This window comes from Symphalangus syndactylus, chromosome 18 (assembly GCF_028878055.3).
Source record: "Symphalangus syndactylus isolate Jambi chromosome 18, NHGRI_mSymSyn1-v2.1_pri, whole genome shotgun sequence".
Lineage (NCBI taxonomy): Eukaryota > Metazoa > Chordata > Mammalia > Primates > Hylobatidae > Symphalangus > Symphalangus syndactylus.
In genome coordinates this window covers 45448244-45473415 of record NC_072440.2, presented here as the reverse complement: position 1 = coordinate 45473415, position 25172 = coordinate 45448244, and the positions used below count along the sequence as shown (strand labels likewise).

The window sequence follows — 25172 nt, the reverse complement described above, 5'->3', positions numbered from 1 at the left end:
TTATCAGAGTAAAATAATGAGTACCACTTATCTTGGAGAATTTATTCCTTCACTTTTGACCAGGCACTGGGAATTTTAAAACTCAGTCCAAAGAAAGAAAACGAAAAAAACATTTGCAGGGCTTTTTTTTTTTTTAATGAGACAGGGTCTCACTGTGTCACCCAGGTTGGAGTGCAGTGGCGCAATCTTGGCTCACTGCTGCCTGGACCTCCTGTACTCAAGCAATCCTCCCACCTCAGCCTCCCAAATAGCTAGGACTACAGGTGCACGCCACCATACCCAGCTAATTTTGTTTATTTTTTTGTAGAGATGAGTTCTCACTATGTTGGCCAGGTTGGTCTCAAACTCCTGGGCTCCAGCGATCCTCCCACCTCAGCCTCCCAAAGTGCTGGGATTGCAGGAATGAGCCACTGTACCTGGCCCAGAGCATCCTTAATGTGGCAAGCACTTCTAGGTAAGTGTTAGGTATACAAAGATAAAGAAGACCAAACCCTAGCATCAGTGATCTCCCAGTTCAGGAGAAAGCAGTAATTAAACATACCTGTGCCAGACAAGTGCAATGTAAATGTGTTCAGCACAATCGGGGTATGCACAGTGGGCTTTAGGGAAACAAAGTAGAGGCATCGAAGTCATTCTTATAGGCATGTCAGGAAAGACTTGGAAGCATCTCCTGAATTTTGAGTCTCAAAAGATTGAGAGGTATCCAAGTTCAATGGAGCACAGAAGAAAACGGCATTCCAGATAAAAGTGAAAGCAAGAAACATCCCATAATGTGCAAGCATCTGAGGGCTGCTAAAGGATGCCCTAGACACCTTCCTAGTCTGCAAATAATTGCTTCTCAGTCCGATATCAATTATTGATAACTATTAACTGACAATCTACATACTACTTAAAATGCATTCATATCAATATACAAAACATCCTCATTTTAAGACTTATCTCTAACTCTCTGCCAAAGGAATTTCCATTTGTCAAGGACTTAGCATGGTCACGTTATAGAGTCTGTTTTGCCTCCCCACCCTTTTAGATGCAAAGGCCCACAAGCAAGATGCCACAGCTGATTGAACTAGCAGGCAGTTTAGCCTTAGCAGCTGACCAACAACCATGGTATGGCCTAGCAGGAAGGGCCAGGCTAACCTAATCATATTCTCTTTCTCCCAAATTTGAGTTGAAAAATACTGAAAAGATGAAGCAGATCATAGTGTAAAATAAAACTGAGGGAATACAAAAAGCAAAGCTATTAAATAACTTCATAACCAAGAAGAATCACAGCAATCTAAATTTACAAAGCTACGAGTATGAATAAAAAGAAACTACACGAAAAAGAAAAGCTATGCAAAGCAGAGGAGAATAACAACCCTGCTAATAACCCCAAGAGAAGTAGACCCAGAGAGAAATCAGTATGTGAAGAATGGCTGAGTGTAGTTGCAGACAAGTCTGTTTCTTAGTTAAAAAACTATATTCCTTCAGTTTCCTTTGCAGTTAGGAATGGCGGTATGATCAAATTCTAGTAAATAAGATAAAATCAGTAAGTCTTACAAGTCTTCCAGGAGGGAAGCACACACTTCTTCTGCCCTTTCTCCATCCAGCTATCTGGAATGCAGAAGTGATGGCAGGAGCTCTGGCACTAATTTTGGACCATAAACTTAAAGTCTACATATAGTGGGCAGAAGCTTCTTGGGGCCCTAATGACTTCTGGACTTCTGGACTTACTTGCCTGAGCAAAAAATGAAACTGTCAAAGCTACTATATTCCAACCAATTCCAGTCCTAATTGATACAGTAGTTGAGAGAATGTGACAGAACCACAATTTGAACTCAAGTCTTTTGGACTTGGGGGCCAAACTCGATCATTATGAGCAAGTGCAAATAAAGTCAAACAAACTGAGTAAAGCAGGTTTACAGTTTACATGTATTTTATGATTCAACAAATCATAAAAGTCTGACTACCAAAGGCCAATAAAAAAGAAAAACATGCTGATGCAGTGTCACTCACCTACTACAAATAACACTTTGGACAAGCCTCTTTGACTCTGTAGCCTACCTGGACATATAAGGATTTTCCCCCAATACAAGTACCTACAATAAGGCATATGGGCAATAAAAACTGAATATAGGCACCAGCTTCTCATGCATGGCAGAAACCTATCAAATTCAGATTTGTAAGGAGTAGATGAGATTTTCAAGAGCACACTGGATTCTGGAAAGCCTACAGCACATTTTGTAAGGAAGTAAGAGGCCTGTCTCATTAACTTCAAGCAAAAGAATTTTCCATACGTCATTAACAACTAGAAGAACTCAGCCCAGGCATTGTAACTCCCTAAACCACTGATGCCCCAGTGTGGCAAATGTAGCATAGGTCGGCAATTCCTTTGAAAGGCTCAAGGATTTTAGATGCCCAAGCTGAAGCCCCAATGAACTTGGTATTAATTCTCTTCATTAATTAAACAATTTCATATTTGCATTGACCACACACTTTGTGCCCAACCATGTCCCATGCTGGGGACTGAACAGTGAGCAAAGTCCCTGCTCTTATGGAGCCTACACTCCAGTGGTAGTGGCACACAAAACAACAAGTAAAATCAACTTAGATGGTGACAAGTCCTATGAAGAAAAAAAAAAGAGAACGTGCAGGAGAGGGTGGATTTCCGGCACTGCTATTTTTAAGAGCAGATGTGGTCATTCTAACAATATTATAGACAATAAAAGAGATGCCAAAAAAGCTTTCAACAGCTTTGCTTCCTAAACCCCTTGCGTAGGCAAACACAGTATTCTACCATAAAAAGTCACGGCATTGGACACTCAATTCAATAATCCACAAATATTTATTGAGAAGCAGTTCTGGGAGACATTAAGAGCAAATCTAACAGCTTTCAGTGTTAGACTTTCTGGAATCAAATCCCAGCCATACAACTTACTATTTGTAGGAGCTTGGGCAAGTTGCTTAACCTCTGTGCATCTTAATTTGTCATTTGTAAAATGAGGATCATAGTAGTACCTATTTCATTGGGTACTAAGAGGATTCAATGAGTTATAAAAGGAAACACAGTGAGCTCCAGATTTGTATTTTGTTTTACATATTTTGTAATTGACACATAATGTATATTTTAATTGAATATCTACTATGTTCCTGGCACACAACTTCCTCTAAGCATTTGCACAAAGGGACTGTAGTCTGCCATCAGCTTCTACAGATGCCTTGCTTTCAGGCCCTGTCTGTACTCTTGATGTCTCCGCTGCTGTCACCTGCATTACCAGGACTAACTCCTGTGACTTCTTACTGTAAATACTGTAACCCAGAATGGTAACTCTGAGATTCCCCAAAGGAGTAAACATTCCAAATCCAAGTTTCTCTCTTACCACTCTGTCTCAACACAGCCAGCAACTGAGGCAAAACAATAAACGACATCCATTTTTTAGCCAGGCCTCACAATATTATCCAGATTGGCAATGCGCCATGTTTAAACTGAAGAAGTTTTAGTCTACATTATATAAAATTATACCAACTATCACTCAACCTTTTTTTTTTTTTTTTTTTGAGGTAGAGTCTCACTCTGTCACGAGGCTGGAGTGCAGTGGCGCGATCTCGGCACACTGCAACCTCCGCCCACCTCCTGGGTTCAAGTGATTCTCCTGCCTCAGCCTCCTGAGTAGCTGGGATTACAGGTGAGTGCCACCACGTCCAACTAATTTTCCTATTTTTAGTAGAGATGGGGTTTCACCATATTGGCCAGGATGGTCTCGATCTCCTGATCTCGTGATCCACCCTCCTTGGCCTCTCAAAGTGCTGGGATTACAGGCATGAGCCACCGTGTCCAGCAACACTCAACATTTTAATATTCAATAATATTTAATATTTTTAATGCTGTTATAATGATAGGCATCTACTTTGCCATGCACTGTCCATTAGGTACTTAGGAGCAAAATTAATTAGAATCATAAGGAAAATTATATTTATTCAATTATCCAGAGTATGAATTCATCTTCCATTCCCTACGTCCCATTCCTTTTTAATATAATTAAATGAACACAACTTTTCAGCACTGTCCTTCTACTAAAACATTAGAAATCGTTGTTTAGGAATTCTTTCTTTTAATTTATCTTTTTAAGCCACTTCTTTGGGCATGATACCTACATTGTCAAATCTATATTTAAAATCCTCAAAATATTCAAATGGCCAAGCCCTTTTACTGAATCAGTACTCCTATATTAACTTACAAAACTTATTGTACTGCCAGGAAAAGGCTGACTACAGGAGAACATGGTCTAACAGCCACTGAAAGGTTCAAAAAATTTCTATTTGCTTATTAATTGGACAATCTCAACTTTTTCTCTTGTTTTTCTGACTGTGGAGGGAAAAGAAAGGTCAGCTTTGAGGTTAGACAAACCTGGGTTTGAACCATTCCATAAGTTACTTTAGAAAACTCATCCACCCTGAACTTCAATAAGTGGTCCTCAGATGAGAAAAGAGAACCGACAGTCCTTGGTTTCCATGGGGGATTGGCTCCAGGACCCTCTGCAGATACTAAAATCTGTGGATGCTCAAGTTCCTATATGAAATGCTGTAATATTTGCATATAACCTACACATATCCACCTGTATATTTTAAATCATCTCTAGATTACTTATACCTAATACAATGACAATGTGGTGTAATTATTAGACTGTATTTTTTATTTTGTATTATTTTTTATATTTTTTTGTTCAAATATTTACAATTTGCAGTTCATTGAATCTGCACATCTAGAACCCGCAGATACAGAGGGCTAACTGTAATAATACTAAAGCTACTAACTCTACTGAATTAAATAAGCAAGCATCAGGTGCTTAGCAAAGGGAAGATATTTCTCACATCTAGTGAATCCAAAACCAAGCCACCCACATCTACTACTAGAATGTGGATGAGTCTCCTGAACAGGCCCCACTAGTTCCCATCCGATCCCTGTATAATGCATCCTCCACTCAACAGCCAGAGCAAGTTTTCAACATGTAAATCTGGTGCTATCACCTCCTGCTTAAAACTATTTAATAGTTTAAGAGCAATCTTAACAGAAACCCAACTCCCAGCCACAATCGCCAGGCCCTACAGAATCTTAACTGGGCTCTCCTGGGGCTTGGGTTCACAGCCAATTTCTCTGAGCCACTCTTCAGCATCTGATACCCCAACCTCTGAGATTCCTATAAGCAGCTATACCACTGTCTTATACTTGCTGAAGACAAATAGCCCCAATCAAGACACTCAGGGAACTACTTGGGGTTTTCTGTAAGTCCCAGGGATCCCTGTGCCCAACTCAGGTGGTAGTATCTACCTACTTTTGTCCCCAGGGACTCGCCCTATTTCCCTTTTCTTTTTCAAAGGATACCACTTTTTCCTAAGTCTTGTAGATTTTCTCCTTACCCCTATCCCTAAAGCCTGGCTGCCAAGTGGCACGAGCCCTCTCTCCCTCCCTTGCTGTTGATGTTCTTGCTTCTCCAAAGGTGTGCACACTGGCCCTTCTTTATGAATGGGTTTTAGTGCTAAGGACTAAAGGGAACAGATATGTGGAGGTTGATATAAAAATCTAACAACTAAAGGCAGTATAGTCATTGCCTATGATTCTGACATGTCGTGTGGATAAGCAAGCCACTGAAACTCCTGCCCTCCACCTGTTATCAGCAAGCGGATCTCTCCAAAGTCCTCCCTTCACTCTCAAACCAGAAGGCAGAATCACAACCCATGAACCAGGTGAGCTATAGCCCCTTGTAAGCCCACTCCTTTCAGATGAGCAGTTTGCATTTCTGAGGGCAGAGTTCCTATCCAAGCGTTTTATTAAGATGGTGAATAATGTCTAGTGACTATACCTATAGAAATCGAGTAGAACCACGCACAATTCAATTTAAAAGGATGGTCTTATCTTACAAGTCACAAGAGAAGGAAAAACAGGCATTTACTAAGGTTCTACCATGCGCTAGGTATTTTTATACTGTCATCTCACTCAGCGCTCACAATTAGAGCAATGTGCATATTTCCAGGCCTGTTTGTCGTATTAAAAAACAAAAGGATACTAGCCTGAGGCTAGGAAGTGGCAGAACGTAGACTACTGCCTAGGTCTAATTCTAAGCCAGTCCTTTTCCAACTCTGCAAGCCCACATGGTGTTGCAAAGAGACAGTTGGATATTCAAGAAATACTTTTAAGTAGAAATTGAATTTTAATTAGAGACTGAAATGAGAAACAACATATTCAAATGTACTGTATATAAAATTTTAACACACACCACCCACACATAACTCATGCTGCCAGAGTAACTTGGGGTCGGCGGAGAGATCAAGCCTCATGATAAAACCTATGTTCTGCCTTCTCACTGAAGATCAGCTCAACATTGCACAGTGAGCTACTTTCCAATCTGTAACATTTACAACTATGATTCTGTTGGAATCCTGTTTTTCCTCAATGCTACACCAAAAAGAGAACAAAATGCAGAACCAAATAAACTATTTGATAAGCCTTCAGTTCTCAACCATGTCTAAAGGCAGTTTTTGTGTTCATCAAAACAGCTTCATTGTCCTCACTGATTAATATATAATAATAATAAACATGTAAGTAAATATCATAAATATAGGCTTGTAAAAAGTCAAATATAGTAAAATATCACTTGTTTAATAGTTCTGCATAAAATTAGTTGGAAAAAACTCCACTGCCTAAATGAAAAGAAAAGAAACATGTTAGTTCCACCGCTATACCACAATGTTTTCTTCAATAACTCATAGTAAAGTGAAGAGAGATTGGCTGATACATTAGGACCAACCTAGAAGCAAGGAAAAAGTTGAAAGGAACTTTGCATCTACTTCAACCTCTCACTCAGTGCATGGACCCCTTTCTATGATGTCCCTAACAGGCAGGGAGCCAGCTTCTGTTCTGTCATTTCCTACTCAAGGAAGATGAACAAATCTTAAGAGAATTCTTCTTTACCTGAACTAATACCTGGCCTTCCTATGATCTTGACCTGCTCAGATTCATAGAAGACTTTATGCCCTTCAAACAACTAAAGCCACTGATCATATCATCCTTTTGTTTTTATTTTTTTGAGATGAAGTCTCACTCTGTCACCAGGCTGGAATGCAGTGGCACGATCTCAGCTCACTGCAACCTCCGCCTCCTGGGTTCAAGCAATTCTGCCTCAGCCTCCCAAGCAGCTGGGACTACAGGCGTGTCCCACCCACACCCAGCTAATTTTTGCAGTTCAGTTTCACCATGTTGGCCAGGCTGGTCTTGAACTCCTGACCTCATGTGATCCGCCTGCCTTGGCCTCCCAAACTGTCTTGCTCTTCTTTAAAGGTTCTCCCCAAGTCCAAAAGCCAAAAATCCAATGCCAATGAAAAATATCATGCAATACTGCCTCTCTTCTTTGAGGAGGTAGGAAAATCCTATTATACTAACCCAGCAGCTGGCAAATTACAATCTGTGGGAAAATCCAGTCCACTACCTGGTTTTGCCAATAAAGTTTTGTTGAAACACAACTACAGCCATCTGTCTATCTATTATCTATAGCTGCTTTCCAACTACTAAGGCAGAGTTCAGTCGTTCAAAGAAAGACGTATGTATATTACGTTCAGTGTTACAGGCTACAGTCTCAGTAGTTACAAGGGTCATCCCTTATATTATTTAGGATGCCCAAATGCCTGCCAAACATTAAGCTCACAGTAAGTATTTGCTGAGTAAGGAAAGTCAGAAAAGGAAAGAGGGAGATTAGAAAGAAGGGAAGGTAGGGCTTTTCTTCTCCCAAAATTAACCCAAAATCCAGCTATATAGAATATTTTAAAACCTGACAGATCCTTGTCTCGCTGCAAGATCTTTTAACACAGGGCTACACAGCAGAATTAAAAATCGAGGACCTAAAGTGACTATGTTTCATTTCAGGCACATAAACACTGATTAAAATATCATTTAATAAAACAAGAGTCCTTGTTAATTTTGAACGCACAGGAAAATACTACTCATACTCAGTGTTAGAAGCATATGTATTTGTTATTGTTGCTACTGCTTATTGTCTTAATATCACTCACTGCAATTATATAAAGCAATTGGGATAATCTTTCCCTCAGATGAACTCTTAAGCACTCTGGATTTGGATAAATAGAAAAGAACTGCTTTAAGACAGATGAGGAAAAGACTGAATAATCAATGAGCTTACTATAACTCTTGATTCTTCATCTCCTTCATGTTTTAATAATCACTCACTTTTACGATGGTTTATTCAAGACAACCTTTGTAGAAAGTATTAAAATATGCATCACATCTTGCACAGCTTTTCAACTTTTTAAGCAACTTGTTTCATTATACTTGTGTTCTCTTACAAAGAATCTGATGTGAAGAATTTTAGAATTAGCAACGCAAGATCTTTCTCAACATGGAATCAAAATTTTTACTAAGTCCATTTTATGAAACTATTCCAAGTGAATATTAAGCGCACATAATTATTTATGACAAAACAGGAAGAACTCAGAAGACATGAAATGGAAAATAGTCACCTACGGATATTAACAAAGATCCCCATATAGTTAGGTATTCTCCCCAAATACCTAATGACATAATGAAACTAAACATCAATAGCACAGGAATCTCAGGATGCACAAAAATTGCAGCCTACATCCACAGAAATAATAAACAGGGGCTACACTCCAGGCTCAAAAAGTGATGCTACCCACAGCCCAAGGCCAGGTCAGTAGAGACCCTGAAAGAGTCAGGAAATGCAAAGGAAACCTAGGAGCAATTGCGTGATCACATCTAAATGACCCAATCTTTAAAACACACATAGAAATCCCCCAAAAAATAGGAAAAAGTATGTTACACTGAAAAAAAATTACTGGTGAACAATATAAAATATACATTTCTATACAAAATGAAACAAAGAGAGAAATCCAATAATCCCAAGAGGTTTTCTACTTTAGCCCAGTGACTTGAAAAGAGAAGCAGCCTCATTCAGGAAACATTCGAAATGACCAAGAACAGCAACATTACCCAATAAATCGTCCCAATGCTCCTTCCTCTACCATACCCTGCCTCTCAGGAAACATTCATACGGGAAGAAGGGATAAAAGAGCTGGCCAATAAATCACATGCTCTGCTTCTCAAAAGCAGAAACTTGACTTTCAAATGGTTTGACTCCAATGAAATAGGAACCGAAGGCTCCAAACAATAACAGAATTCCAGAGTAGCACCTCAGAAAACTCATCTGCTCAGTCGGCTCGTGTGGCCGAACTTAGGTAACAGCTGTAAGCAGAACTGGCCTGAGGAGAGATGTGGGCCACCCTCTTCCCTGCCAGGACCTTTCACCCTGTGAATCAGAAATAGCGGCCACTTAAAACACCAGCAAGCAGCTGAAACGTCTTTAACCCAGTTACCCTACACTATGCGTATTAGGCAGAGGCAGGGAGATTTTTGGAAGGCTGGTAGGGGGAAAATGAATCGAAATGGAGCAAAATCTTTTTGGTGACAACAGTACCATAAGTCCTTGTTTCATATACACTTTTGTAGTACTTACAGAATTAGGCTGTCTTTTAAATGCTTTAAATATACATTAACTCAATTCTGCGAGGTAGGTATTTAATACTATCATTACACCCACTTTGCATGCAAGGAAACAGGCACGGAGGCTGCACAGCAGGTAAGTCACAGAGCTAGAATGCATACGCAGGCAGTCTGGCTCTGCCCCTAACCATTATTATGTGCAGCATCTCAGTCCAACCAAATATTTACTCAGCACCTGTCATGTGTACTTGTGCCAGGTTCTGGGCATATTAAGAGGCCTGCAACCCAGCCCTGCACTGTGCCACAATGTGCTCTGTCCTATAACATAGACAGGAACAAAGGCCCGAGGCTGGGTCATGGCTAGCACATTAGGCACCTCTGTGCCAGTTCACAATGGAGATCTGGGCAAGCCAAGCAGGAGCTGGATTTCAGGGCTGGATTTCAGCCCCACTTGCCCTCTTGGCCAGGCACTTCTGTGCAGTGTCTAACAGGCCTCACTGTCTGAGGCAGCCCTGCAGTGGCCCTGGAAGGACCCTCGATTCTGTTTTGGCAGTGAAAGGCTGGGAGAAGAGGAGGTTTAAATAACAGGAGGAGAGAAAACTAAAAACTATTTCCACAATACTATGCTCCTTATCGTTTTAATTAGATAGAAGTCATGATCACAGAGCCCATTTTAGCTTTACTAACAATGCATCCAGATTACTATACAATTGTTCCAGACATAAGAGGGCTAACCTCACAAACTGCCCTAACAAAACAGCCCTAAGCAGGCTGCCCACAACAAAACAAACTCCAGGTTCCAACAACTGCCTGCGACCAGATTTCAGTCCTGTTGGAAAGGCCTCGGCCTGGGCCATCTTCATTAGCTTCTGGACTCAGCACTTCAAACTACCAATTCTCTGCCCCAGGAACCTGAAACTGGCAGGACTCAATCCCAGGGACCCCTCCAAAGAAATCCAGCCTAGTGATAGATCCAGACAGCAACTGAGTTCCTTCAGGGGGGTCCAGTCTGCCCATTCATCAGGAACCAGAACTCCCCTGGAAGTGCAACCCCTCTTAGTAGAAAAAAATAGGCCGAGAGTCTTAAGAATCCAGTAATTGAGCTGTGGGTTTAGTAATCTGAATGAGGACCCTCTGTAGCACAATCAACCTGGGCTTTATCTTCTCCCAACTACCTAAACCAGGGAAATGCTAGATGAAATAGCATCTTCCATATTAAGGTCATCCTTACTGTACACTGCTCTGTGCCTCCTTTCCAATAAGCCCATCTCACACTAGTACCTGCCCTCCCCAGCCTTTCCATAGAACCCTCTGCCACAGTGGTGGCGGTGCATTAACTCTGCAGAACTCGTTAGGAAAGAGGGCTTTGGAGCCAGATTTCTTGGGTTTAAGTCCCAGATCTGCCTCTTAACTTGCTGTATTTCCTTAATCGAGTTCCTTATTCTTTCTACATCTGTTCTGACATCTGAAAAATTGAGATGATACTGCTAGTACCTACCTCACAGAGTTGTTTTAAGGATTCAATAAGTAAAGCCCTTATAAAGTACCTACCAATATAAATACTGTGATTGTTTTTTTGCTATTATGAAGAACAAGAAGAGGCAGGAAATGAGGAAGTAACAAGCACTAACCTAAGAGTATGTGTATTATTTGAGTTACTCTTCACAGCAAATCCAAGAGGTAGTTCCTCTAACTGTCCCCACTCTACTAAGGAGAAAAGTGAGGCACTGAAAAGGCAACTAACTTGCCAAAGTTACACAGAATAGTTGGTGAAGCCAAGGAGTTAAACCCAAAGCCTGCAGCACTCAACCATGAAACGAACTCCTCTACATCCACAAAAGCTCTGTTAAATGTACCCTCTGTCTTGTGGCCTAACTCAATCCCTTGAAACCACCCTCTTCCACTCTTGGGCCACGACCCTCCCACTCCTTTCAAGACTCAGGACAATGCACTCTATCCAGTGTCCTCTACTGCTCCTTGTTAATGATGTCAACCAACCTTGCCTTATTCACTAAGGATTTCTGATATCTGGCTCAGTCTTTCACTCAAACACAAGCCCTGCAATGGTCCTGGTGGCTTCATCCATGAGGATGATCCATCTGACACTTTGGCTGTATTCCCTCTGCTGCCTCATGACCTCCTCATCTTTTACCTGCTGCCAGCCATAGCCACACCCTGGGGCCTCCCCTTGAAGAGTCTACCTCTGACCTCTGCAGTCTTCAATTCACACCCCTATTGTCTGACCACATTGAACTTTCTTTACCTCCAGTTTTCTGACTTGTTACTCCATACAACATTTATGGTTCAGCCTCATCAAGACCACCAGTCCCTTCCATCTTCTACTTTTTTTTTTTTTTATTTTTTTTATTTTTGAGACGGAGTTTCACTCTGTCACCCAGGCTGGAGTGCAGTGGCACAATCTCGGCTCACTGCAAGCTCCGCCTCCCGGGTTCATGGCATTCTCCTGCCTCAGCTTCCCCAGCAGCTGGGACTACAGGCGCACACTGCCATGCCCAGCTAATTTTTGTATTTTTATTAGAGACGAGGTTTCACCGTGTTAGCCAGGATGGTCTCGATCTCCTGACCTTGTGATCCGCCCACCTCGGCCTCCCAAAGTGCTGGGATTACAGGCGTGAGCCACCGTGCCCAGCCCCATCTTCTACTTTCTATTTGCCCTTCCTTCCTTTCTTATAACTCAGATCTCAGTCTATCATTTCAAATATTTTCTTACCAGTGTACTAAGTTCCCGCACCCCATTGTCTACCTATGGATTCACCTTAGATTAGGAAAAACCCTAACCCTTACCAATCTAATTGCCCACCTTCTTAAAACTACATCTAGATAGCTACAAAGGCTACAAGGGAAGAAAAAAGAAATCACACAACCATCTAAATGTGTACCAAGATGGTCTGTGACTTCAGCACCACACAACTACCAACGCTGTATGTCCCTGGTCATCCTCGCCCTCAGTCTCCACCGCAGCTTCTTCAGTCCTCCTCAGCTAAAACCCCTACCTGACCACATTTCAGTCACACTTGGCAAAATGACCGCACGTTCTACTTCACCAGCACTGCGCCATCTCTAGTCCCATTTAAGGAAAGCCACCCCCCAACCTTCCTGCCCCTCCAGTTCCAGCCCTGTCTCTTCTCTTTCCTGGTGAATGTCTCATAAAATATTCATTGGAGCAGCATCCTTTCCTCATTCCCCACTCCTGCACTAATCGGTACCGCAACAAGGCCCATGACAGCCCTCTGGCCAAGGTCACCACTGACATGAATTCAGTGGTCATTTTCCAGTCATTATCTTCCATGATCTCTGGTCAACGTTTAACAAAATTGGCCACTTTCTCCTTCTGGAAAGTCTATCCTCAGCCTGCTTGACATCACACTCTCCAGGTTTCCTTCCAACCTCTCAGTCCTCTTTCTCTCAGGCTTCTCTTTTTGGTTGCTATTGGGTTTTTTTTTTTCCTTTTCATTTTTTCTTTTGAGATGGGGTCTTGTTCTGTCACCCAGGCTGGAGTGCAGTGGCACAATCACGGCTCATTGCAGCCTCAACATCCCAGGCTCAGGTGATCCTCCTGCCTCAGCCTCCCAGGTAGCTGGGGCCACTGGTCCATGCCACCATGCTTGGCTATCTTATTTTTTTGTGGAGACAGGGGTCTCACTATGTTGCCCAGTCTAGTCTCAAACACCTGGTCCCAACTGATCCTCCCCCCTTGGACTCCAAAAGTGCTGAGATTACAGGCACAAGCCACCATGCTGCCAAGTTCCTCTTTGGTTCCTTTACTTTTGGTGATCCCATAAAAGCTGCATGTATATTACATGCCAGCAGTGGCTGAGGCCATAGGCATCCTCAAGTCTTTTCCTTTCCCACACAACTGAACCCTCATGCATGGCTATGGCTTCAGCTACCATCTAAGTGGTTGCAAATGTGAGCTCAAACATTAGCCAGACCTAGGTTCAAATTCTGGCTCCACCATGTCTTAGGCACAACATTTAATTTCTCTAAGCTTCAGTTTTCTAATCTCTAAAATGATAATAGTAAATGTATAGCATATAAAAATATTGAGCACTGTGCCTCCTGCAAAATATTAATAATATAGTATAGTATAGTATACAGTATGTAACAATAAATGTTAGCTATTAGCTTTGTTTTTTTTTTTTTTTTTTGAGACGGAGTCTCGCTCTGTCGCCAGGCTGGAGTGCAGTGGCGCGATCTCGGCTCACCACAGGCTCCACCTCCTGGGTTCAAGCTATTCTCCTGCCTCAGCCTCCTGAGTAGCTGGGACTATAGGCACGCACCACTACGCCTGGCTTTTTGTATTTTAGTAGAGATGGGGTTTCACCATGTTGGCCAGATGGTCTGGATCTGCTGATCTCATGATACACACACCTCGGCCTCTCAAAGTGCTGGGATTATAGGCATGAGCCACCACGCCCAGCCCTAGGTATTAGTTTTAACTGCATCTTCAAACCTCACCTCTGAGTTTCCATTTACCTATGTGAAATGTCAAGTTGAATTACTGCACAAGCAGTTCAAACTCAGTCACTCTAAAATCAAACTTCTCCCTTTCCCACCAAACCTGCTATTTCTTCAGGGTTACAGATCACAGTGCATGAGCCCATTACCCACCTCAATACCTACAGTGGTTTTAAAACATGTCCAAAAATTCTTCAACCTTCCTCCCACCAAGAGATATCTCTCTTCTGCCCTTGAACCTAGCAATGTCTTTTTTACTGTCTTGATGAAAAGAACACAGTAAAAGTGACACTGAATCACTGTTGAGGATTGGGTAGAAAAGACCAGGCAGTTTCTGCCAGTTTCTCTTGGTACATTTGCTCTGTAAGCCGTCAGCCTCAATATGAGAAGTCCAGCTATCTTGAGGCCATCACACAGAAAGACCACATGAAGAGAGATGCCCCAGGGGGCCACCCTTGTCCAGCACCCAGCTGTTGCAATGTACCCAGCTCAGATGCCAGGCATGTGTATGAAGCCTTGAGGTGACCCCACCCTCCATCTGATTACAACTTCATGAGGGACCCTGAACAAGAACTGCCTAGTTGAACCCAGTCAACCCCCGATTCATAAGTAAAATACATTGTTACTGTGTTAAACTATTGTTTTAAGGTGGTTCATTACTCAGTAACAGATAACCAGAACAATGCTCAAACCAAAAACCTAAGAATTATCCCTAAGATCTATTCTGTTGTCATATTCCACATCCAATTACAAAATTCTGGCAATTCTTAAATGTTGCTTAAATCCTTCTACATTTCTGCATCCCTCCTGCCCCTTTCTGTTTGTGAACACCATCATCTCATTTCTGGATCAGGACATCTTCCTAACTAGTCTTGCTCCAGTCTTCCCTCCCTTTCCAATCCTTCTCTGCACTGCAGACAGATCTGACCATGTCATTGCAGGCAAACTTTTAGGGTTTCCATGACTCTAGCTGGGCTCTGCAGCTTCATTTCTAGCACTGCTCCAAACCCTGCTCCAAAAACACAGAACCCCTGAAGTTCCTTGAAGTAATGGGGCTACTCACTCCCAAATTTCCGCACAGCTATTCCTTTTGCCTGGCTCTGGCCCTGCCTGTCACTGGGCCAACTTTACTCAGCTTCAATGTTGCAGACATTAAAAGACTCCTCTGGGAAGTTCTCTTTGGCCCTGAAATCTAGGTTAGGTTCCCTTTCATGTGCTACTCTAGTCATCTTTATTTCCCTCCAGATAGACTATGCTACTCCAAAATGTAATTGTTTATTTTTCATCGTACAGGAGCATAAGTACCTTGAGGGCAGACTAATGTCTTATTCACTCAACATTTTTTTTTTTTTTTTAGGGAAAAAAGCAAATTTAAAAAGATAGAGCATTATGTTACAATTTTGGTAAAATTCTTAAAGCACATAAAATGATACTATATATGGTTTACACCCACATGCATATATGATAAAAAGCCAAAAATATGCATGAGACTGTTACTCACTAACCTCGGGATAGTGGTCACCACTGAGAAGGGTGGAGGAGGAAGCATGCAGGGAACAGGAGTCTTTAGTTTCATTTAAAGATCACCAGAGTTTTGAAGTCAAAATGGCAAAATGTTCAATCAGGAAGGCAGGTACACAGAAGTCTGTTATATTATTTTCTGTACTTTTCTGAATGCTTAAAATAATTCATAATTAGAAATAAAACTCTGAAAGAACTGTATTTCTGTTTAGCTCCTGACTCCATGTCTACACTGATTAGGAACGGGTATAGACCTCCAATGCCTCAATCAATGGTCCTGGAGTGCCTCCAGATTGTCATTCCCTTCCCTGAGAGAGAGGCAGAGCAGCAGCTCTCTTGTTGAAAAAAGAACCCAGGGGAATCCCCCTTGGAGGGACATGGACATAATTAGTGGGATAAGTCCTCAACTCTGAAAGCAGCAGTCCAGAGGTTAAAACAGTTCCCAGCAAATCTAGGTACAGAGGAACTTGATAAATGAGATTGGCTTGCAAATGCAACTTTTCAGATGGTGAGCTACTATCAAAATCATGTAAGAGTGTTTGGCTCTCTGAGCCAAAGGGCAGAACACCTACCTTTATGCACAGTGAAGGAGAGAGTGGGTAATCAATGAAAGCAAAATCCGTGAGCAGACTCCCATCTCAAACACAAACCCACACAACTTTCTCAGTGGGAGCTGCACTGTCACTGAGTTCCCAGAGGGCCTCTCACAGGCAACCAGGTGACAGAAACAATCAAGTGACCCCTCAATTTCCAGAATTGTTATCTATGGTTCACAGTCTCTCTCACTCATCCTTTCAACAATTATTAATTGTAATAGGTAAGCAGCACCAAAGAATGCTCATGGCCATGGGCTTAGAATCAGACAAGCTCATACCCTGATCCTGACCCTGAGCCTCCACTGGTTATGCAATTCTGGGCAAGACTCAACCTTTCAGAGTCTCAAGTTTCCTCTGTTCTAAGTTGCTATGTCTTTGTAAGTCAGCAATACCTGGTTAACAGCACTGTTGGGAGGATTAATTAGGTGATCCAAGGAAAACGCTCAGCATTGTAAATGGTACACAGTCCTGTATTTACCAGACACTAGACTAGATTCCAGTGATAAAATGGTGATCAAGATGGTCAGGGAACCAGCAATGATGCAGGTTACAGACTCAGATGCCAGCCATGTATTTAACGCTAGAAATCTGAACTGGCCTTATAAATTGTGGGGCCCAGTGCAAAATGAAAATGCAAAGCACCTGTTCTAAAATTAAGATTTTTTTTTTTTTTTTTTTTTTTTTCAGGATGGTGACCAAAGAGCAGTAAACCAGGCATGGGGCTCTTCTGAACCCAGTGGTTGCATGGCTGGGAAGCCAGCCCTGCTAAAAGGAGATGTGCCTAGGTACTTTACAGACACTCAGAAAATGAGGGTCAACCAGAACTGGGCTTCTTAGACTCATCTAAACACCTGGGACATTCGGGGAGATGACAGGGGAGAGCCACGACATAACACAGGGGGCTGCAGGATCCAAAATAAAAGGCCCTCAATAATTTAATTTGTGGGAAGTATCAGAGGAAATTCCCACTTCTTGTCACCTACAATAGTTACGAGACCTTCCCTAACAAGCTTTCCTTCTCTTTAGTCTACCTTAGAAATAAATCCTTTTATAAAATTAATACCATCAGGAGATTTTGCCCCGCTGAAGTCCGTAAGAAACAGGCTGCTTATGGCCTAGTGTCTATTGGGAACAGCCGACTTCCCAGGCAGCACGTGGCAAAGGAACATAGCACAGTCTCAGTACCTCTTCAAAAGAAACGGGGCTGGGCACGGTGGCTCAGGCCTGTGATCCCAACACTTTGGGAAGCTGAGGTAGGGGGATCACTTGAGGTCAGAAGATTGAGACCAGCCTGGGCAACATGGCGAAACCCCGTCTCTACCAAAAAATACAAAAACTAACCACACGCCTGTAGTCCCAGCTACTCAGGAGGCTTAGGTGGGATAATTGCTTGAACCCGGGAGGCAGAGGTTGCAGTGAGCTGAGATCAAGCCACTGCACTCCAGCCTGGATGACAGAGTGACACCCCATCAAGCAAGCAAGCAAGAAAAGCAAGAAACAAACAAACAAACAAACTGGGGCTTGGGGCAGGTAGGAATGTGCCCCTGAAAGTAACACTAGGGGACTGAGTAAGGAGATCGCACCACTGCACTCCAGCCTGAATGACAGAGTGAGACGCTGTCAAAAAAAAAAAAGAAGAGGAGAGGAGAAAAAGAAGAAAGAGGAGGAGAGGAAAAAAAAGAAGAAAAAGAAGGAGGGGGAGGGGAAGGGAGGGAAGAAAAACGAAACGAAACAAAACAATACTGAGGCTTGGGACAGGTAGGAATGTGCCCCTGAAAGTGACACTAGGGGGCTGAGTAAGAACGTTGCCTAAAAATCTATATGTGGTCACCTGATGGAACATTAGATGCTGAAGATCACCTCAGAGACTATGACCAGGGTAAGGACTGTAAGGCAGGAGTTCCCAGCACACAACATAGTTCTCTTCCTAGCCAGCCTTCTCTGTAACAATCACCTGCCAGAGTCCTTGGGGACAAGGGCGCATCAGCCAGCCTGCTCATGGCCACTGCTTTCTTTAACATAGTAGTGGTCAAGGACCACTTTTCTGTACCTGTTTACTTAAGAAGCAATATACTAAAAATTCTGAGTGCATCCCAACTGCTTTAACACCAAGCTGCCTGAGCCTCTGCCCAGCGCAAGGGAACTACTTGTAGGTGGAAGGCAATGAAGAGGGAGGGCCCTGGGGCCACAAGTGCAGTTCAACTACTTGCCAGCTGTGTGAACTTGAGGGAATTACACAACCTCCCTGAGTCTCAGTTTAATGCTATTACACATGCAAAGCACTTAGAACATTGGCACAGAGTAAGTGCTCAATAAATGTTAACTGATTTTGCCCTCCTGATTATAACTCATATACTTATCTCCTCTCAACCCCCACCCGAGCACTGCCCACATGCCAACAAGCATGTGGCTTTGGCATCTTTCAGAATGCAAGCCCCTGGAGGGCATGAATCAAGGTCCCTATGTGTCCTCTCCTAGGGCTCATACTGTTAGACTGGAGCCACACAAGTTTGGGAACCAGACCTAACACCTTTGTAGAAGAGTTCCTACTTGATGGTATGGATTTGCTCAAAACATTTTTGCTATGTGAACTCCATATATGATAGATCTGTTTATTGTGCTCAGATAATTTGTATCTTATAAATTATTAAGAAAGGAATATTTAATATGACTGCCTAATCCAGTCGACATTTAGACTAAAAAGTGACCTACATTATCACTTTACAGTTAGTCATAATAAATACAAGTTAACAATGTTCATAGATATTCAGGGTTAAAAACAATGTACTTTTTTTTATCAATAAAGAAGTTCGGTTCACAGATAACTGAACATAATATGAAATCACAAATGTACCTTCACTCCTCTTTCAAGTAGCATCCTTTACAATTTCATAGTGCCCGTGGGCTCTACCCTTTGTAGCACATCATGGGTTTCTATTGTTGGTTAGTTAGCTGGTTTTTATCCTGCAAATGGTGAGAGATTTGTGATGATCAGCCCAATTCCCTCACCACATCTTCCCCACTGACACATACATTTTCATGGTGGCAGATACAGCCTATAACCAAGAAACTAAATAGGTCGAGTCCACCAGTCTATACAAAGAAATCTTATTAAACTAACCTATCAAACCTAATCTTATTAAATCCCAAACACTGGCCGGGCGCGGTGGCTCACTCCTGTAATCCCAGCACTTTGTGAGGCCGAGGCAGGTGGATCACCTGAGGTCAGGAGTTTGAGACCAGCCTGGCCAACATGGTGAAACCCCATCTCTACTAAGCATACAAAAATTAGCCGGGCATGGTGGTGGGCACCTGTAATCCCAGCTACTTAGGAGGCTGAGACAGGAGAATCACCCCATTGCACTCCAGCCTGCGTGACAAGAGCAAAACTCTGTCTCAAAAAAAAAAAAAAAAAAAAAAAAAATCCCCAACAGTAGTTTCCCCTCATCCATGGGGGATGTATTCCAAGTCCCAGTGGATACCTAAAACCACAGATAGTACTGAGCTATCATAGAACTAACTAACATAGCACATGGCATATAGCACACTATATTTTTTCCTATACACACACACCTATGATAAAGTTTAATGTGTAAATTAGGCACAGTAAGTGATTAATAACTAATAATAAAAGTGAACAATTATAACAATATACTGTAATAAAAGTTATGTGAATGTGGTCTCTCTCTCTCTCTCTTAAAATATCTTATTGTACTGTACTCACCTATTTTGAGACCTCAGTGGACCATGGTTAACTGAAACCTTGAAAAGTAAAACTGTGGATGGGAGGGTGGAGGCTACTATAAACAAATGCAGTGAATATTAATTGGCAATTAGCATCCAAGACTAATCAACCATTTTTACTTGTCACATTTTCAAGTCTAAGTTTATATTTTAGTTCACAATAAAACACATAAAATGAGAGAAACGTCCTAGAAAGCAAAGAAGCACATCAGAAGCTATCCGCTCCCCTATGTGCCTTACTTAACCTGTCCTGCCACAGGTTCCTCTAGAGCCACACGCCTGCCAGTCCTGCAGCCAAGGAGGATATTACAGCTGAGGGTTCATCCCCCATGACTTTCAGGGCCATGCACAAAGTAGGGGCTCCATAAATATTTGTTAAATAGATAAATTATTCAAATGGGTTTTATTTTCATAGCTTTTAAAAGATTCTTAAAAGAGTCTTGTGACTTCCTGCTTGTTGATTACAACTCTCAGGATTTCCATAAATTGAGACTAGTTTAAAAGGTACGTCAATACCACTAAGCAGTAACAGTCATTCTACAGGAGGTATAAAAGTAACATCAGCAACATAATCACAATATGTTAACTTTTTTTTTTTTTTGTCTTGAGACGGAGTCTCACTCTGTGGCCCAGGCTGGAGTGCAGTGGTGCGATCTCACCACAACCTCTGCCTCCTGGGTTCAAGCGATTCTCCTGCCTCAGCCTCCCAAGTAGCTGAGATTACAGGCATGCACCACGACACCCAGCTAATTTTTGTATTTTAAGTAGAGACGGGGTTTGTCCATGTCAGCCAGGCTGGTCTCAAACTCCTGATCTCAAGTGATCCACCTGTCTCACCCTCCGGAAGTGCTGGGATTACAGGCGTGAGCCACCTCGCCCAGCCACACAATACATTAACATTTTACATTTGAAAAGCAATGTACTGTTTACAAATGACTTTCCCTCCACTATCTCATTTAATCATCATAGGTATTACACAGGGTACAACCAATTCTACCACTGTTGTTTTGATGGCGCAGAGGGAAAAAAGGTTAATTCCAGATCAATCATCACATGAGTCAAGACAGAAAATTTTGAACTGAAAGGAATCTAGAAGTTGATCTTGTCCAACCTCCCAGGAAAACTCGAGAAATGTGTTTTTCTCTTTCATTTTAACCTGACTATTTTCTCCTACCTTATTCAAAAAGCTCTGCACCTTGTGTTACTAGTTCTACCTAGGAGGAGAAAGAGTAAGATGCTGGTACTGCCTGTTGGGACAGCAGCTAAATGTTTACCCAGAGACCTGGCAGATGTAAACATGGCCTTTAAACCCCATCATGGAAAGGGGACAAGTTGTGTGCCCTTCAAGGAAGATTCACTCATCAACTGGAAAACAGAGATTTTTATGTTTAAATTGCCACCCCGGCTAAACGGATTATATCTTGATCATCTTCAAGTTAAGAGTAAAGGATACATTCTGCATTCCCCAGAACAAAACACCTAATCCAAACAGATTTTATCTTGTCTCAGTTTAAAAACTGGTGGAAAAAAAGCAGAATTTTCCTTTCCATTTCATATTCATCTGATTCAACAAATAAAATATCGGGCCCTAACTATTACTACATGCCAGAAACCAAGTCAGGCACCGCACCAGGTGATACATCTAATTGATTAGGATTAGCAAATTTCTATTCTTTCCCTCGACTGAAATCAATAAAACCCTGTCTTAAATATTAAAGTACTATCCCTGTCCCTCACCTTGACTGTCACTTCTGAGAACACTTGTTTTAAGAAATCAACAGCGACCCGAAGATCAGTAGAGCTTCTTCATCTGTTTTAATATCTCAATCTTATTAAAAGGATTAATCCTGTTAAGACAAAATAGCACCTCCACCTTTCTCTCCCTTCTTCCTTTCCACTCTCCTCCAAATAAAAAGGTTAAGTGATGACATCCAGCCCAAAGAACAATGAACAATACGTACATACACACACACAGGTCTCTCTTCCAGTTTCCAACAGGAACAACACAAGAAAGTCAAACACTGATTAAAAAGAAATGACACACACCATCATTCTTGTCAAGTGCCGGGAATGGGAACTTGCTCTAATCCATTCAGCAAAATCTGGAGTCAAACTTGGAATGAAAGGAGCATTTTTTTTTTCCTGCAAGGTAAGTAAAAGAACTCAGGAATTTTTTTTTTTTTAAAATAAGATACCAGATGCAAATAAATTGATTCCTCTTCCTCAGAAATAGGGCTTTTAATAAACGCCACACAGAGTATGCATAAGCAAGCAAGTCAATCCGAAAGACAGGAAGAGAAGAATAATGTGTGGCACATCGTTTTCTCTGAAAGTCGATAAGCAAAAGATGAACACAAAAAGGCTACCTCGGGAGGGCTAGTTTTTTGTTTTGAGATGGTTTTTCTGTTTGTTTCCATCCAGTTTAATGCTAAAGAATTTTCTGAAATCTTTTCACAGGGGACATTTGGCACACTCACAAAAACTAAACTGTTTCCTTTAAGATTTCTTTTCTCACCTCCAAAGAGTAGCCACTGGCTTTTATGGTGTTGGTCACTGCACTTGTGAATTTTAGATGGATAAAGTGGCAAAATAATGATTCTTTTTAAATATGAAAGTAAAACTAAGATGTATGGCAAGTAAAGCTTTTTAAAAAGCCAAGTCAAATTTGGGGCCTGCTGATTTTGACACAAAGCTGTTAGTAAATTGGCAAAGAAATTAATCTGCTTTTAGGGTAACCTTGAGCCCAGGTAAAATAAAAAGGCCAAGTCAAATTTGTGACCTGTTGATTCTGACACAAAGCTGTTAGTAAATTAGCAAATAAATTAATCTGCTTTTAAGGTAACCTTGAGCCCACAAACATTCATCCGCTCACCTTTAGACTATGCCTATCTAGAGGTTAGCCTGAGTAATTAACCAGAGTTATCAATTTCGTTTTCACTAAGCATTTTGATAGGTTTGGCACCTCAAAGACAGCTTTGTGATGCAATTTATAAATTTAAAACACATACAGTAAATAAAGAAAATAATAAAATGTCAGAACCACCTGATTTTCTTTTTAAAGAACTATTTCAGTATTCAAAATTAGCTTTTAGTAGTACAGGCAATGTCACCCTTTCCTACTTAGTAATTATCCCAACAAACTTTCGCTTTAATTTAGGCAGACTGCAAGACAAAAACCATGTACTGTATTTTATAAGATAAATTACAAATTAAATCAGTTATTTAACTTAGAAAATAATCTTCTGGACACTTTGGCAGCTCTCTTAACTTACAGGGCACCTTGTATTGTGAAGAATGTTCATAATCAGATAACCCCCTTAACCAGCTACAGTACTGGGTGAATAATATATCTTTATCACAAAGATAAAGGAAGTTACTGCCATCAACAAATGAACAACAAAACAGAACTTGAACTCAGAATTTTAGATCCAGCTCCATTCATAAGGCCATGCATTAACTGCAGTCACCATCCTTTCCCACAAGACCATCAAGCTCTGAAGCATCAGGAGAAACATTTCCTTTATGTACACTAAAATAAGCCCAAATACACAGATGACAGTACAAACCCGGTCCGGCGTTTCTTGGCCGTCAAAGCATGCACAGACTTTCTCAGTACAGCCTTAAGTGTAATTCCTAGAAGGCACTGGCAAATCTCTGCCAGGCCAATCTGCAGTCGAAAACCAAGTGCATGTGTCCAACAAGATGACAGGAGGGTCAATGCTTCTAACCGTCTACTTCAACTCTGCATGGCAATAGCGGTTCTGCCCAACATGGTAAACACAGTAATCGTATAGGATCCAACACAGTCTCTGCAAATGAGGATCCCCTTAAACGCAAACAAGCAGCTCTGGGGAAATATAATTTCTAGAACAAAACATGGTGCTCGCATAATTCCACAAAGACACACATAGAAGTCCATTTTTAAAGTGATGTTCGGTCCCAGCACTGTGCTGACACTTTTCCCACCTGAACTTCTCAGCACAAGCCTGGCCTAAACAGCCGGGTTCCAATCCGTGCACAGTGGAACCGCGGCACGCACCCAAGACTGGAATGGTGGGGCAATACCTGTCCCTACTCAGTCCTGTTCGTGCCAGCCTGCGAGGTAGTTTAGACCCGTCTGCTTTATGGTAATGTGCTTTTAAAACCCCGCCACGACCGAGGTCATAGCTTTAGAGATTTAATAACAATCAAATGACCAGGGCTGCTGGGCACTTAGTGAGCCATTCTGGTTATGGCTCTTTAATAGCACCTGGAGTTCTGCTCCAGGGAGAGCGGAAAACTCCTGCTCCCCCGGAAAGAAAGTCCTCTGCGGAGAGCGCAGAGGGAAGCCAGGAAGCCGATCGCGGGCAGGGGACGCGCCGCCGCGGCCGCCCCATCTCTCAAGCAGCCCCAGCGCGACCCTCGCCCTGCAGCCGTGCTGGTCCAGGCCGCACCTTTACCTGTCAGCTCCACCACCCACCCCCCTTGGAGGCTGCCCCTCCGAGTCCAGGGCAAGGCTTACGAGCCGGCTGCAGGAGAAAGAACCCCAGAGGCATCCTATCCCAAAGAAAGAAAGCAAAAAGGCTGCTCCTCAAGGCAGGGGGCCATCCGGCACGCCGAGATCCGAGAGGCGACATGCCACCCCTGCCCTGCACCTACCAGATAATCCATGTACAGAAACGCCTCAGTTATCCGGAGATCAGACATCCGGCAGCCTAAAGCATCCGGAACGACTCCGAACCCGGAAAAAAAAAGCAGCGTCTCTGGCTGCGAGCGAGCAGCTCCTGAAAAAGCCAGCAACAGCGAAAATAGCCGAAAGCAGCCGACTAGCCGGAGATTACACAAGGGGCGCGGCGATTGGCCAGGCGGGCGGGCAGAGGGAAAGAAGCGCGCTCATTGGCTGCGGCGCCTATAAAAGGCGGGCCCCAGCCGGTGGCAGGAGAGAAACGCGGGAGGGGCGGGGGGCGGTGCGGGTTCCTGTATGCTAAGCGCAGGAGCTGGGGTGGGGGCGGTGCAAGCGGAAGAAAGAGCCAAGAGAACGGAAAATCGGCTGGTGCTGTCGCCGCCCGAGTTTTGTGTTTCCACAGCTTTCCAGTTGGGTACAACGGAGCCGAACTCCGTGTTCCCGGGCTGGAGAGCCTTGGTGTCCCCGCCAACCCCCAGTAGGAAGCGAGCGCTGTAACGTGGGAGGCGTGGTCGCCACTGATCTTGTCTTCTCCCCGAGAGCCTTCCTAAAGGCTCTGTCGCCACGAGACGGCACCACCGGGAAAGAAGTGTGTGAAATATACTCCGTAAACAGGCAATCCTGTACGCGACTTAGGAGCAGAAAGACCCTCCGCACTTTT

The 25172-nt window shown here is 42.6% G+C and overlaps 1 protein-coding gene across 2 annotated transcripts in view; it reads right to left on the bottom strand.

Moving 5' to 3' along the window:
• The window catches only part of ARL15 (ADP ribosylation factor like GTPase 15), a 430737-nt gene extending 406064 nt beyond the window's left edge, over positions 1 to 24673 (bottom strand). Inside the window, exon 1 of one of the 2 annotated variants that reach the window (XM_055253826.2) lies at positions 24487 to 24673. In XM_055253826.2, coding sequence (XP_055109801.1) covers positions 24487 to 24534 — 48 coding nt within the window. In that variant the 5' untranslated portion in view covers positions 24535 to 24673. The remainder of the gene's footprint in view (positions 1 to 24486) is intronic. The other variant, XM_055253824.2, reaches the window with a different exon arrangement.
• Between the last annotated feature and the right edge of the window lie 499 nt (positions 24674 to 25172).